This window comes from Gopherus evgoodei, chromosome 3, assembly GCF_007399415.2.
Source record: "Gopherus evgoodei ecotype Sinaloan lineage chromosome 3, rGopEvg1_v1.p, whole genome shotgun sequence".
Taxonomy (NCBI): domain Eukaryota; kingdom Metazoa; phylum Chordata; order Testudines; family Testudinidae; genus Gopherus; species Gopherus evgoodei.
In genome coordinates this window covers 215,072,543-215,089,040 of record NC_044324.1, presented here as the reverse complement: position 1 = coordinate 215,089,040, position 16,498 = coordinate 215,072,543, and the positions used below count along the sequence as shown (strand labels likewise).

Below are 16,498 nucleotides of genomic sequence, written 5' to 3'. Positions count from 1 at the left end.
AAAAATTATACTAAACACATACAGTGCTTGGTGTGTCCCCACCACCACCCAATAGGACAGTACTCTCACTGCAAAACAAACAAACAAACAACCTATGGCAGTCTCAGAGCCCAGGTCTACAGACTTGTGCTTGTGCTATGCTGCTAAACACAGTGTAGACATTCCCGTTTGCACTGGAATTCGAGCTCTGAAACCTGGCAAAGGGTGTGGATTTCAGAGCCCAGGCTCCAGCCTGAGCAGAACATTTACACTGCTGTTTTTAGCACCATTCTGAGCCCAAGTCTCTAGACCCAGGCTCTGAAGCTTGCTGCCATGGTTTAGGGTTTTTTATGCCGTGAGAGCTCTTGTTGCTGTAGAGGGTGCTGGAGGGTTTTGGTTGCTGGGGGAGCGTATAGCACAGATCAGAATGACACGGTGGAAGGAAATGGCCGAACACCACCAGAAGTCAGCCATTTGCTACTCTCAGAGGGGATATTCAGTGGCACTGATGGGGGCTTGTGTACACGCCACACAGAGATTCGGACAGGCCATGCTAGAATGATGCATCACGAAGTTAAAGTTCACAACCTGAAAAGCACTGTTCAATTGTGTTCAGATAGCTGCTTAGAATTGCAAGGGATCCACAAGAGTGGCTGGCTGCCATCAGAGCCTTTTGTAGTGTTATAGAATAATGACACTCATTCCTTTGTGAAGTGCTTTGAGATTTAAAGTTGAAAAGGCATTATATAAGAGCGAGGTATTATTATTACTACTGCTACTTTGTATCGCCTATTATGTCTTGTAATTTCCGGCCTCCAGAGAAGAGTATTCCAAGCTTTACAGCCTTCCTATATATCTCATCTCCTCCAGAAATAACCAAGCCACTCCCCCGGCAGGACGGCATTGCTTTTAGGCAAGAGAGACCGTATAACTGACCCTGTAGATCTCACGGCGCTCAAGAGACACTCACCTTAGCTGCAGTAAGGCTGTTCAGCTTTCAGATTCCAGAGAGCTGTAGTAGGCAAGGGACTGGAAACATTTCTGGAATACATCGGCTCTGTCATAAGCCCAAGATTTAATTCTGAGAAAGGTTTCCAAGGGACTGTTAAGCACTTTTGAGCAGATAGTTAAAGTAATGATACCCTTTAGAAGGGTTCTGCTCTCTGACAGTCAGCTGTCTATTCAGAGGGCATACTGGAAGCTCCATGGAAGGGAATAAATAGCCATCATTAGAAGGCAATGGAGAAATCAGTTTGTTATTCTTTAATGCAGTGCCATAAAGTGCATGGCATTTTATGAAAAAACTAAATCAGCGCTTAGATTGCAGCTTCTGTTGAGTGATGTCAGAGGAGCTACTTACCCAGGATCCTCACCAGGGAAACAGAGTGCAGAACGTGGCAATAGAGAGGCAGATGTCAGTGGAGTTTATCTGGATTTCATCCAGTGAAATAGAGAAGACTCTGGCCATAGGTAGCTTGCAGTGAACTTACTTCAGTTTCACGATGGTGTAAAAAGCAAAATCTGGCCCAACGTCATCAAGCATATTTAGTGAGGTGGGATTTTTTTTTCCTTGCAGACCAGTTCAAATTCTCTCTGTTTATTTGTATCATGAGATACAGTCACATATTTATAGTCATAAAAAAAAAATCACCGACATCCTAAGAAAGCATTCTAGCTACAAAAGCAAACAGTTAAACTGCAAGTACACAATCAGAAAACAAGAGTAGTTACAGATATAGAACTTAAAAGGCCCAGAGAGGGATTTTGCATGAGAATTAACTGAGGAAACATTAGAGAAATAGAAAACAAAGTGACTATGAAAAAATCCCCAGACATTTCAATATAATCCATCCATTTGAAGGAAATACAAGAAGTTTGAAGAGTGCAAATACAGCCAGTTGTGAGCTGAGGTTCCTGAATCTCCACACAATACTCAGGTTGCTATAATAACATGCTGTTACTATGGATCCCATAAAAATATGAATTGCTAATGTATCTATCATCTTGGATCTAGGTGTCTGTTGATAGGCTAATGCATTTCACCAGTTACATTTATTTATTAATTAGCCCTTGAAGTAGGTGGCAGTTTGCTGAACAAATAACAGGCAAAGTCCCTTCACCAAAGAACTGCAATCTAAGAGCCTTATTTAAGGGCCGAATTAACTTCACAAATCCATTAATTTAATTGAGGTTACACTAGCATAAAGCAATCTGGTCAGGCAAGAAGCAGCACACATTGGTCTGTTATTATCCTGGATAAAACTAAGTCGCTGGCCATTTCCATCAAGCAGCCTCCAGCTTCAGATTACAAGTTCAGTATTAATCTGTCTGGATGGGATATTGAGCAGGTGGCAACTGACCTATACTTGAGAGGCATCATAGACAGTGCTGGAGGACACTCCAAAGATGTGGATATTCATATAACAGCCTCTACTGCTGTGTTTTGGCCCCGTCAGGGTATGTCTACACAGCAGCTGGGAGCAAGTCTCCATCCCAGCTCATAGTCATAACATTTACGGCCAGAAGGGACTGCTAGATCATATATAGTCTGACCTCCTGTATAACATAGGCTACCAAAACTATCCAGAAGGAAGAGAGACTTGTGCTAGCTTTGCTCAATGAGCTAGCACACTAACAATAGCAGAGTAGAGGCTGCGGCTTGGGCAGCATGTGCTCTCAACTGATGCTGTCAGCGGTTGGAAAGGTATGCTACCAGAAGCCATGTTCCCAGGAGATTGGCCTGGTGGGAGCACTGGAGCTGACAAGCCCTGCTCTCTCCCCTGCCACCCTTGCTGCAGCTGCTGTTGAATCGGAGGGCCTTGGGACTGCTCATTTCCTAGGACATTGAATGTGATTTGGAAGGGTGGTGGTGGGCACCCGCTGAGTTTTGTGTGGCAGCAGTCATCAGCGGGAGAATTGTGCTGTTCCCTAGTCAATTAAAAGAAGTGCCCGCATCATTGGTCACGTACACAGTCTTATGCCTAGTCAAGTTGTCTCTGTACCATCATTGTTAGAGCCTTTACATCTTCACTAATTGCTCCACATACCAGGTTCTGCGGAGATGATTCTTTAGTGGCCTAAATGGTTTCTTTTCATCCTTATCTGTATTGCCCTTGTGTAGCTTGTGAAGTCCAGATGTTAACATGTGGACCTCATTTGCTCTTGTGCTAGTTTGCACTTACTAAAAAAAGATACTCTTTATTTCGCCAGCACTGCGTTTCAACTGGTTCTAAATATCTCTGCATATATACAGCTAGTAACTGCTCTTGATCAGGGACCATGTACAGTACTTATGAACATGAGTGTAAGGGCAAACGTAATTCCCTAGTTCAGTGCCACGTCCCAAGGAGGAGAGTTTTGCCCTCATGAATTCTTTGCAACCTTTCCATGGGGCTCTGTGTTTTCCCTTCCCCCCAGTGAGCTCTTTGAGCTCTGCAGAGGCACAAGGGTCATCTGAGCAGGACCTCTGCCTCCCACTGCTGCCAGTCCCGGTCTTCCCACCTCAGTGCCTTGATAGCTTGGCTGCTGCTGGAGCTGTGTTGTCCAGCTAGTGCCCCAGGACCCTTCTCAGGTTCCACGTCACAGAGGGAGGAAATGCATAAATGAATGCTGACTGGTTAGGCCTTGAGTGAGCACATAAATCCTGCAGGGTTGTGGGATACGAGGCTCGGGTACCTCTGTCCCTCCAACTTCTCCCCTTCCCACCCTCTGCTTTCACCTGCCATAGTTGGTTAAGCTCCACAGACGGTTCTCAGCAGGATCAAGGAGACCGGGAAGGAGAACAGTGCCATGGAGATGACACTTCCTCGCCATGCCAACAGGCTTCTGCTTGGTGGCAGGAATAGCAGGGCCCTTAGTAAGAAACTCTTGCTGTTTCAAAATAGAAGAGAAAAAAAATTGTTGTCTATAGATCACTTGATCCCTAAGCTCTGCCCCTCAATTTCACTCTCGCTGCTACTGAGCCTCCATCTGCTTCTTACAATTCTTGCTACTCAGCCTTTAATTCCGTATCCCTCTTGAATGGCTCCCTAATTAAGTAAGCTCTGAAAATGAAAAGCAGCAGAGCAGCAGCACATTTACTCTCTGTCCCCTTAATCTGGGAGTCCTGCATGCACTATTTTGGAAGCTAAATTGAGGTTGCGGCATAAAAGCCCCAAATCTGCTACTCAAAATTGTCTTTAGACACATAGGTGAAACATTTGCAGGCATGAAAACAAGAATGTGGAGCTTTTGCAGGCTCAGAGAAGCGTGGGGGCAAATATAAAGTGGTTTCAGGCACAATAGTTCTATTGCAGACATATGCTTTTCCTGATCCACAGCTTTAACAGCTCCCTGGTGTTGAGGAAACAAACAGTCTTTCCTAGTGGCTTGTGAAAATGGAAACGTGAACTTAAAAAACTCAGAAGTCACCACTTATTTATTATACCCAACTGCTGGTGCAATCCCGCTTCTATTAATAATCAATATAGTCACTGCTATATCACCTGCATTCAAAATGAATGCCGTTTATCCCACACAATGTGTGGAAGAAATTAATTTAATTGCTTCATTCATCAGTCAACCAAAAGGCAGATGGGAACATTCAGATAGAATTAAATATTATGCGGGATGCTTGCTAGAGCCTACCATTGTTATGGATACAAAATAGTTTTAGACACAAGTTTTCAAAACATTTGCCTTTAAGGCTCGCATTCTCCATGCTTGGCTTCTGCCAGGAAGTGATTTTTTTCTATGCTCTTTAAACAACACCCCTTCAGTTATTTTGAGTTCAAAAAAGCTGGAGGAAAAATCCCATTTAAAAATATAAGTAAGGGTGGCATGGTATGGTATTGCCACTCCTACTTCTGTGCTGCTGCTGGGGGGGCAATGCCTGCAGAGCTGGGTGCCTGGCCAACAGCCGCTGCTCTCTAGCCCTCCAGCTGTGAAGGCAGCACCAAAGTAAGGGTGGCAATACCATGACCCCCTGAAATAATTTTTGTGACCCCTCCACAACTCCCTTTTGTATCAGAACCCCCAATTTGAGAAACCCTGGTCACCCCTGTGAAATCTGTATAGTATACAGTAAAAGCACACAAAAGACCAGATTTCACAGGGGGAGACCAGATTTCACAGTCCGTGACACGTTTTTCATGGCCATGAATTTGGTAGGGCCCTAACAATGACCATATGTGTCTACGTAGGCAGCTGCCGATTTGTTACTGTGTGTTTAGACTAATGCCAAGATTTTCTTAACTATGTTGTGCTTCTGAGAACTAAAGTATTTTATTATGTGATGATCTGATTCCTAGAACAAATTACCCCAGCCATTTCTTTCGCACTACCTGAAATGAAAAACAGTTTCACCAGCAAGAGCAGGGGGATAAATTGGAATTCAAGCACTGAGAACTGACAGGAAATCAGTATTCTGCTCTTAAACTCAGTAACAAGATCACTCTGAGTGCTATGTATCTGGTCTTATTCAGCATTGTGGGGTTTCATCTTTTTTTTTTTTTTTTTACCCAATACACTCCATGTGAACTACAATCCTCCTGTTAACTTGTGCCGGGGTTTTTCATGTGATCATGTTATTTCTGTTCTTGGTGGAAGCAGAAGTTCATTAGATCATACTGGAAGTATGCAGAGGTCTAGAGAGGTTGGTCAGAATAAGTTTGAAACCACAGTTTCTGCTTCTATGTTTGGCAATTCTGTCTGACCCTAGTTAGGTTTTTTTAGGCCTCTTAGCATGTGTTACATTTTAGTAAGTATAAAACTAATTTTGGGCATACGTAACATAAAAATGATAAACTATATAAATCACAGCATTTATTTTCTTTCCTTAATACTTTTTCCTTGCTTTAAGCTGAATGACTCATGTTAGCTTTCACTCCCGTGTTCCCAGGCAGTGCTGCTCAGACCTCTCCCTGCTCCATGACTCTTTTCAAACAATGGTTTTAACCAAGAACCCTGAAGACTTTGATTTTCCAGCTGAGAGGCAGTTGGGTCCAAGGCATTGAGCTCTAGGCTAGAAATCATGCGCTTATAATTCCTGTGCGGGCATGAACCTGGTGTGTGGCCGTGGGAGATCGACGCTGCTGCAATTGATGCAGCGGGTGTTGATTTAGCGAGTCTAGTGAAGACCCTCTAAGTCAATGGCAAAGCACTCTCCGGTCAACTTCGATACTCCAACTCCCCAGAAGAGTAAGGGAAGTCGACCGGAGAGCGTCTCCCATCAACGCAGCACAGTGAAGACACCGGGGTAAGTCAACCTAAGCTATGTCGACTCCAGCTACGTTATTCACATGGCACAAGAATAAACAGCTGAAGAAAAGTCAGCTGAAGAATCTGAGTTGCATTATCTGAGCTGTATTCTAAGTGTTGCAAGAAATCTCACAACAGAATCCGGATCACCACGTGTCATGTAGTTAGTTTGGGATACCTCCGTGGCTTGAGAGCAGATGAAGCTGTGGATCTAGACAAGCAAATAAAGTTCTCTGGGTAAATCTCAATGAAGTTTAGAAATTCTTGATAAATAAACGCCATTAATAAGAAACCTTTTATTACCAAAAATGAATAAAGTACAGGTCAATCTATTTTATTTACACATATTAGATACTAGAGTTCCTAGAGGAAGGATAAATTAACAGAAGTCTTTTTTTAAAGGCTTATGAAGCAAGAACCCGTGGAGCAGATCTGAGAATCTATTGATAATCTATGTTACATCTTGAATCATTCAGAGATGTATGTCAAAATGAGAATTCAGAATCTCCATAATTGACCTAGATGGATAAAATCATATAAACCACGCACAGTAACTATAAACCTGCCCTGCAAAAAATTATAGTTTGCATGATTTTTCAGATACCTGGCTCATTGAACAAAATATGATATTAGAGAGACAGTTGCAAGAGTAAGACTTCCACGAATATCCTAAGATATGATTAGAGATGGGCCAAAATTGGAAATTCTTTTTGGAACCCCTGTGTATTTCACCAGAGTATAGATCCAAATTCCTCAGATTCAACTCTGCCTCCATTCCAGGTCAGATCCTACATTGAAAAAGGCCTATTTCCCAGGTTGGTTATAGCCAAAATCCTACAAGTCATTTTCACCAGGTTTTGAGCTAAAATGGCAGAAATCTCACAAGATTTTAGTACCCCTAAATCCAAAACTCAACCCTAGTCTTAATTTGGGCTTGAAGCTAGACCAAATGTAATAGAGATCTGAACACCATCACTTCACTCATAAGTCAAATTGATGCTGTTTAGTTCTAGGAATTATTTTGGTTAAGCTCTATGGCCTGTGTTAATGTAAGAGGTCAGACTAGATGATCACATCGGTCCCTTCTGGCCTTGGAATCTGGAAATCTAGGAGCAATACAAATAGCGGCTCAGAATGATAAGCCTGTCAGGGATGTGACAGTGATTTCCATTTCATAGGTCATGCTTTGGGTGTCTCCCCAATACACTAATCCCATTGTCCTCAGTAAGTGGTATCATTGTAGATATTGTAGGTCTCACAACATGAAATATTTTATTATTTATAGCCAGATTAAGTTGAAAACCTTGCATTCTGTACATTACATTGCTGTTTATAGAAATGTGTTGCTTCCTGTTTCTTAATTAAGGTTACTAATATTGTGATGTGTCCCAGTTCAATAAGCATTGCATTAGGAAAGTATTTTAATGCATGCTAATAATCTCCATATGTGGAGTTCATCCCTAAGAGTTAAGAGTATCTGTAACAAATATTAACACCTACACCTCTTTGGAGATTCCTATAAAACAAGGATCTTAAGAAATGTTTGCTTCATATAGCTTGACACTGACAGTCTTGCCAGCTATTGACTTAATTCCGAGGTGTTTCTGCTTGTTACTGGAAAAAATCCTTGAGAAGTTCATGGCAGGAAAACTCCAGTGGTTTCTGAATTGCCTTGACACCAGTCAGTCAGATTTTAGACTTAGATATGGACCAGGCGCTGGTTGCATTAGTCAGTGATCTGCTCCTCATAATCATAGAATTGTAGCACTGGAAGGGACTTCTAGAGTTCATCTAGTCCAGTCCCCTACACTCATGGCAGGACTAGGTATTATCTAGTAGTATCTATTATGGATGGATATAAAGTGTCCATGCTGCTGCTTTTATATCTGCTGGGTTGCCTTTCATAATACTGACCACATGGTTTAGTTGACATACCTGAGACACCCCTAGAAGGACTGGATGGAGGGTTTTTTTGAGCGCGAGGGGGCCCACTGGGTAGTATTGGTCAGCTGCTGTTCTACTGAAGGGTTCCCTTATGTGGGTTACCACAGGGATTTATTTCATCATATCCACTGTGTAGAAGCATGAGGCTTAATGAGGAGACATGGATTGTGTTAACACGCCCAGCTCTACAGCGTTGTTGCTTTGATCTTGGTAGGTAAACTTGAATAAATGACCCAGAGGTTGTCTGAGACTGTGAACTGAATGAAGGCTAGATACAGATAAGATAAAGGGAATGTTAGTAGGCTGGAGGAAGCAACCACTAGAATTGATAGACCAGGTAAAGTGATGGCATCTGCCATATGCGACACAGATTTTATAATTTAGCAGTTTCTTGAGATATTGGTCTGCTTTTGGATAACTAGCTGTGTCTAAGAGCACTTTTGACACATAGTGAAACGTGACTGTCCTTTTTCTCTAGGAGGTGGCCCTTGCTGCAAATATCCCTGCCTTTGGTCTCCTCCAGAGTAGAATATTGTAATACATTCTGCACATTCTACATTCTGAATGCATGCTGTGCATTGAGACCATTCTGAAATGAAAGCTAGCACAGAATGCCGCATCCCAGTTGTTAAGTAGCGTGTCAGGCAGAGAGCATGCCACAATAGTGCTTTGTAATCCTCACTGTCTGTCAGGGGGATTTCAAAGTGTTAGACTGTAACTTATTGCTATTATATTTTTTAATAATTTATCTCAGGTAGCACCGACACTCTTCTAGGTGATCTCAGAGGAAAGTCCCTTAAAGACAGAGAGAGGGTAGGGATAAGAGGCACGCAAAAAAGAAGAGGAGGCCTTGCAAAAGAGAAGAGTGAACAAAGTGGTAACTGGCCATGGGAAAATAAGACTGATGCAAATACACATTTGAAATCTAGGATACATAATTTACTCCTCAGACTTGTCAGCAGCAGTTAGGGTGACCAGATGTCCTGATTTTATTGGGACTGTCCCGATATTAGGGACTTTGTCTTCTATACAACCCTTTTACCTCCATCCCGATTTTTCACATTTGCTGTTTGGTCACCCAAGTGGCAGACAGTAATGTGGATTGGGGGTGGGCAAGATGGGTGTCGTGAGGTCAGAACTGAAGGTTACCATCATCAAAATGGGAGATGAGGACCAGAGCAAGCGTTTGGCAGCAGAGATAGAAAGAAGAGGACTGATCTTAGCTACTAAGGAGGAAGAAGCTACAAGATTTGGACACTGCTTGTATGTAGGGAGAGGAAGTAGTTAGAGATGGATTCAAGCTGGGAAATGGCAGGTTTGAGTAACAGGGAGGATGATGGTGTTGACAATAGCAATGGAGAAGTGGGCGAGTCGCTGGGGTTTAGGAGTGAAGATGAGGTCAGTTTGGGTCATGGGAAGCTTATATTGATGGTGAGACTTCCAAGAGGAAGTGCCAGAGAGACAGACCGAGATGTGGGACATGATGGAGGCAAGTTGAGGGCAGAGAGGTAGATTTGCGAGAGGTTGCCATAGTGCAGGTAGCTGAAGCCAAGTAAGCAGATGAGGTCATGCGAAGAAGAGGGGACCTAAGGACATCATTTTGAATAGGAGGAGAGAGGAAGAGGTGGACCCACCAAAAGACACACTGAGCGGACAGTGAGAGGGATAGGGGGAGAACCAGGAGAGGACAGAGTCAAGGAAAACACGGTGAACCAAAGGGTCAAGAGAGAGGGTGTGATGACAGTATGAAAAGCTGCAGAGAGGTCAAGGAAGATGTAGATAGAGGCCCTGACATAGAGGTTCAAAGAGACTGTTGCACTATGTGACAGAAGTTTCAGTAGGTTGAAGGGGACCAGAAGCCCAGTTGGATGGACTCGGGGATAGAATAGGTTAAGGGAAACTCAGCAGCCTATAAATCCCCTAATTGCAAAACATAGTTTGAGACGTGATTGCCTCAGTCCCCTGAAAATTGCCACAGATACAGTTAGTAGAAGTGCTCAGGTTAGAGCCCCTCAGATTAAAAAGGAGAGGAGATGGGTGCTGGCTGGGTGCTGGCTGAGAGGGGTTCTTTGCTTTGGAACTCACCCCAACCCTCCCCTTTTGTGCCAGTCTTATTCAGGCATGCTGCAAAGCCCGGCTTTTTCTCCAGTTTAAGTCTTTAGATGTGCTGTTGTTTTTAATCAGTGTGGAATGTGCAGATCCTAAAATGGGCCCTGAAAAACAGAAAATCCAGATAAATAAGGCAAGAGGTCCCACAGCTCTTGGAAAGCAGAAAGCCAGATTTGCATCACTCTCCCTGCCGAATGCCTTTTGCATCCTATGATAGCACATGTCCAAGACATCCACCGCATTAGTCTGATAATATGACTTGTCTGTGATCATTTGAATATCTAGCCATAAAAGATGTAATTTAAGAATTTATTTTTCTCTCTCTGCTCCAGTTGACAAGTTGGCTGATTTTTTTCTAATGTTTCTCCAACCAAGATAAATTCGCGAAAGTTCCAATATTGTTTCTTAGGACAAAATGTTTGTGATTTGAAGCTATGGAACATTCACAGGACCTGACCTTTTAGCTAAACACAAATTAAGGCGCAGCTCCTTCAAAGAGGTTAGCATGTCCTTAACTGTAGTTAAGGATATGATTATGTCACAGAGGTCACGGAAGTCACAGAATCCGTGACTTCCAGAAACCTCCATGACATTTCTGCCCCAGGGCTGGAGCTGTCAGCAGGCAGCCCTGCGGCTCTCAGCCGCCATTGGCAGCGGGTCCCAAGCAGCTCCTCGCCTCCAGGCAGCAGGGGGACCCCAGAGCTCCCTGGGGGGGTCACCCAGAACTCCCACTCACCATGGGCGACTGGGCTCCCTGCAGCTGCCCAGTCGCAGTGGAGCCCCCCACAGCAGCCCAGCTGCGGTGGGACGCCACAGCATTTCACTCACAGCAGTGGACCCTGCAGTGTTTCGGCTGCGGGGTTACCTCAGAGCTCCCAGCTGCTGCAGGAGGCGAGGGGACCTCCAGGCCCCCAGCTGCTGCAGGAGGCGAGGGGACCTCAGGGCCCCCAGCTGTTGTGCGTGCTGGATCCTCCTGCCTCCCTATTTTGTCAGGGATATTTTTAGTAAAAACACAGACGGGTCAGGTGAATTTTTGTTTATTGCCCATGACCTGTCTGTGATTTTTACTAAAAATATCCCTGACAAAATTTGAGCCTGACCATAATCAAGGGAGTGGTCTTCTTGAAACCAGTGGGACTAAGGGAGGAAGTGTTGCCTAGTGGACAGAGCACTGTACTGGGACTCAGGCTTCTCTTGACGGCGCTACTGCTGGTAACCTTGAGCATGCCAGTTAGGCACCTAAAGACCAGTCTAAAGAGACATAGGTACCTAAAGACCAGTTTTCAGCCTCCCTTATAACCTTTAGCCTAGCGGTTAGCTTACTCACCTGGATGTGGAAGACCCTGGTTCACTTCCCCCTCTGCCTGATGAAAGGAAGGGATTTGAATAGGGAATGGCTGAACCACCGTGCGGTGGGACGTTCTGTCGTGGCTCAGTCTCTCCTGTTGAAGCCGTTCCACTTTGGATAAGTAATGAAATATGCATTAGATCTGAAAGAGATTAAGAATTCCTTTGTAGTCCATTGGTCGGGGCATCTCTTGGTCATCCCACAGAGGGAGCAGTGGAACAGGGGTCTCCCATACCGCAGATGAGAGCCCTGACCACTGGGCTAAAGGTTATAAGGGAGGCCTTCTGCTCCCCTCAGGTGTTTTGTATGCAGTTAGGCATGCGCTGCCGTTCTTGCAAGAAATGACTGAGGCTCCTAATTCCAGGAAAGGTTTCCCATAGATCACAAGGGGAGCTAGGCACCAACCCATGTGAGAGGGGCAGGAATTAGGACACACCCCTCTCGCCGACATCTCACATTGGTTATCTTAGGCGCCTACTGTGCTAGCATTTTCAGGCATCTTATCTCTTCCCCGAGTGATTTTTCAAGGTGCCTTTTCTGGATCTGAGCTTTAATTTCCCTGTGCTTCAGTTTCCCCATCTGTAAAATAAGGGTAGTGATACTGACCTCCTGTGTAAAGTGCTTTGAGATCTACTGAAGAGCAGTGCTATATAAGAGCTTGGTATTATTATTATGTATTACTCACAGAAGTAAAATTAAGCACGTGCATGTTTGCAGGATCTTGGTGCCTATGAGTGTTGTAACAAAATTTTAAAAAATGTTTAAATGGTTGCATTTGCCTTCAGCTTTGCAGTGGATGCATGATAATTACTAGGTGTATGATAATTATTAAGTTTATGGTAGGTATAGCCCTAAAGCTACAAACTGAAAATTAGCCCCAAATCATGTAAAAATAACAAATGGAGGTGAGTTTGTAAGTCTTCCTCCTCCTGCTTATAGTGTCCCCATGCTGTAGGTTATTGTTCCCATCAGAAATGATTTCAGACAGTTTTTATTTTGTTTTTGTTCCAGTTACAAGGTGAACTGGATCAGGAATATCAAGACAAATTCAAAAGGCTCCCTCTGGAAATTCTGGAGTTTGTACAGGATGCCATGAAAGGGAAAATCAGTGAAGATGGAGACCACAGTTCTGCCACTTCCTCCCTGACATCTGAAAGTGGAAAACTGAACCATAAATCTTTGCAAAATGAAGAGGAAACAGAAGAAAATAATCCAGATAAAGTGTTTGATACTCCTTTTTAACTGCCCGTGCCAGCCCACAAGCAACAGCTATTGTGCCAGGGCATGCCACTCCCATGCTGCCCATTTTCTGTTTTCCTGTTGTGAGCTGCCACAGAACAGCTTCTGAATGCAGGAGGCATCGGTATTGAAGTGCACATTTTAAAAAGAAACATTTTATAAAGATATTGTGCAAAGGTCTTCATTCTCATTCTTCGTTTTTTTTATTATACTAAAGCTTAGAGCAGTGAGAGCAGGGAATGAATGTGTTAATACTTCCCCACCCCAATATACAATGCGTAATTTTCAGGCCATATGCACTTTTAAGATAGTTTAATGAAGACCAGAGTATTGTACACAGACAAATGTGCACCGATTTCCTTGTAAAGTGCCAGTGCAAATCATCCCAAACAAATACTGATCTTATGGAATTGTATGACAATACTTAATCATTTTTGTTTCCTACGTTCTAACTGCACCTTGACAGCTGTGTCATCAGGTTACATTTGCACTGAAACATTTGATCCTTTTTAGCTTTGCGAGCACTGGTGGCTTGCTGTCTTGATATTATGTTTATCATGTGGAGAGAAATATATTTGCTGCTGAAAAAAATCCTTCGTTGGAACTGTGGTGATTAGAGTAAGTTTGAAACCAAGAGTTGGACTTAGTCTGTGTAGAGAAAGAGTGTGTGTGTACATTGTACATTTCTGTGAGTGCATATATGTTTGAGCATATACATATATATGTGCACGCACACAAATACATACATACATATACACACACAGCATGTATGTATTTGCAGTCGGTCTGCTCGCGTGGCCAAATGAAAAGTTTCAGGGATACGTGAATAGAAAACCTTTATAGATTGTAACCTCTGGGTTACAGTGATATTAAACAAACATTAAATCATAAGATTCTTTTCATGTTCTTGGTGTTGTAAATTGAAGTACGTTTAGCAAATACATTTGATATATATTTTGCAGACTTGAAAGTATTGATTTTAAGTATCATATTTTAAGCTTACTGAATTTGATAGAGTTATAAAAATGTTTAAAACTATAAGATTTGAACATTTAGGAACATCTTCCATCATTTTTAATTCTGCAGTTCAGTTTTACTAATGTCTGAAGTTTAAAAGCAGATTTAAAAACCCCACCCCTGTTATTTCAAATATCTATTAATCCATATATCCATACTTTAACATAAAAACATGTACTGTATGATATACATGAGAGAAATAAATTGCATATTTTCAGAAATCTATGTAAAAATAATTAGTAAGGCTTTCTGAAAATCAGGATATTTGAAAAAGGAAAGAAAAATATTGTTCTCTGGCATCCCTATGAAAGAGGATATGGGGTATGATAATATATGTGGCCTGATTCTCACACTAAGGCCACTTTATATTGCTCCCATCATGTAAAGGAGTTTTAAAGTGAGCATAAATATAATTTACTTGTACTTTAAGGCCCCTTTATAGTACCAGAGCAGTTGGACCCTAAGTGAAAATGCGAAACAAGCTCACAATGTGTAGATTTTCATACTTAGGCCACAGTCCTGCAAGCACTCACATGAGTAACTTTATACACATGAATAATCCTATTGGATTCAATGAAATTACTCTGTGGATAATAATGCTCACATACATGTCTGCAGGATTTGGGCCTTAATTTGTATTTTTAAATACATAAATTTAAATGGTCTAATAGTAGCATAGCAAAGCATTTTAATAAATAATAGCAATTAAATTACTTTACTTGCTTTCCCTCAGGATTTTAGTATTTTAAGTAACTTATTTTATTTAAATTTAAGCAATAAATACCGATCAAGCTTAAGTTCTGAGTTAAATACCATATGTGTATATATATTATAAGTTCAAATCTTAGAAAACAAACAGTATTTTGATGTTTCTTTGTTAAACTTAGAGCAGGCAAACAGAAAAATTGCACATTCTTTGGAGATCATATTTGGATTAAACTGTTCTGGTTGATGATGATTACACTAATTTAATGACCATAGAACTCAACAGTCTGACTTTCAGCTTGATTTTAGAAAAATCAGTCGACTTTTGCACTTTGAAGATAGGCATTAATCATTCGATAAAAACCTAGAATGGTAAATTTAATGCTGCATTTTATAAACTAAAAATTACATAGGTTGTTGAAGGTATAGAAAGGATATACTAATAGCAGTGTTCACAACAGTACTGAGACTATTGCATTATAGTGATCATTGCCTTAGGGTAAAAATCATGACTCCACTGAAGTTTATGGTAAAACTTCCAGGGACTTCAGGGTAGCCAGGGCTTCAACATTAGTCTTCAAATAGACTTGGGCAAATACAAATCAACCTTTTATTTATATTTTAAAAAGTTTATGGGTGGACTAAGTATACTATCAGTTGTAGTCATTTTACAGTATGTTTGTATTTGACCATTTACTGTACTCACATTTTTTATATCTGTACAGTGCTACTTTTTGCAGTTGTCGGGTAGTGTGTAATACTGTACACCTTGCATTGTTCAGAGTATTACAGTGATACAGATATCATTTAATATTCATATTACTTGAACTAAATAAGATAACGAAAAAAGGGTCTTTATGATGTGCAAGTCTTGTGCCTTTTATGTATTTGCCTTGTTATGTGTTGAATGTGTAGAAATGTTGTACTGTGGACCTTTCTGTTGTATAGAACTCTCTATATTAAACTAGATTGTGCACTTCAGATATCTTTACACTACTGAGAATAGATTGGTTTGGGCAGTAGAAGCAGAATTTTAAAAGTTCTAATGAAATGCCGGACATTTTGGATTTAACATGTTCATAATTATTTTAATTAATGCTCATGTATTAATTATTATTATGTATTCATTAAAAGATAACTAAAGGGACATTGCTTGCCTTTCTTTCAAATCAATGTTGCTCTTGTACATGGTATTAATGGCGTCTGTGATTGATTGGACTTTGGTGATTTGCTTTAAAAAAAAAGAAATATTTCAGTTAACATGTACATATTTTTGTTTCTCAATCTGATTGTTTCAGATGCATAACTCACATTTTTGTAAGAATTCTATGCAATTTTGTGGCATGATGTTTCTTCCATTTGTAATTTTATGTGCTTTCATCACAGATCCAAAGGACAAATAAAATTTTCTTAACACAAAACTGTTGCTATGTTTGTTTATTACTGGCTCAAAGAATTTACTTCCAGCTACCAAGCCCTTTGGTGACTAGACGGGTAATGGCATGAGAAGTAGATAATGAATCTTTCCTGTGTGTTCTCAGTGCTCTCTTTACAGAGAGGAGAAAAGAAAATTGCACACACCAGAAAAGTTATTTATTTGCCAAAGTTCAAAGCACATGAAAGAAACTAGGCTTCATAATTGCCTCTCTAGAAAGAAAGTTATGATGTTACATGGCAAGTTTTTATAGAACAGTTATTACATGATTCATTGATTTATTCTTCAGCTCAAGGTGTGTGTGTGTTTTACTTAAGCTAATTTGAAAAACTGCATGTCCAAGTTAAATGAGACTAGACTCCCTTTCTTCTACCCATAACTATTTTTCAAATTATGTTAAAATGTATACTTATAAATGTTCATTTGCTAAGCCTTGCACTCAGATTTGAGAAGGGAATCCATTAATATGGCATTCATCCTTCTCT

At 41.4% G+C, this 16,498-nt stretch overlaps 1 protein-coding gene across 2 annotated transcripts in view; it reads left to right on the top strand.

Annotated features, from left to right (window-relative positions):
• The window catches only part of PLCB1 (phospholipase C beta 1), a 662,054-nt gene extending 646,064 nt beyond the window's left edge, over window positions 1-15,990 (top strand). The window contains exon 32 of one of the 2 annotated variants that reach the window (XM_030558021.1): window positions 12,629-15,990. In XM_030558021.1, coding sequence (XP_030413881.1) covers window positions 12,629-12,859 — 231 coding nt within the window. In that variant the 3' untranslated portion in view covers window positions 12,860-15,990. The remainder of the gene's footprint in view (window positions 1-12,628) is intronic. The other variant, XM_030558022.1, reaches the window with a different exon arrangement.
• Window positions 15,991-16,498: the final 508 nt, after the last annotated feature.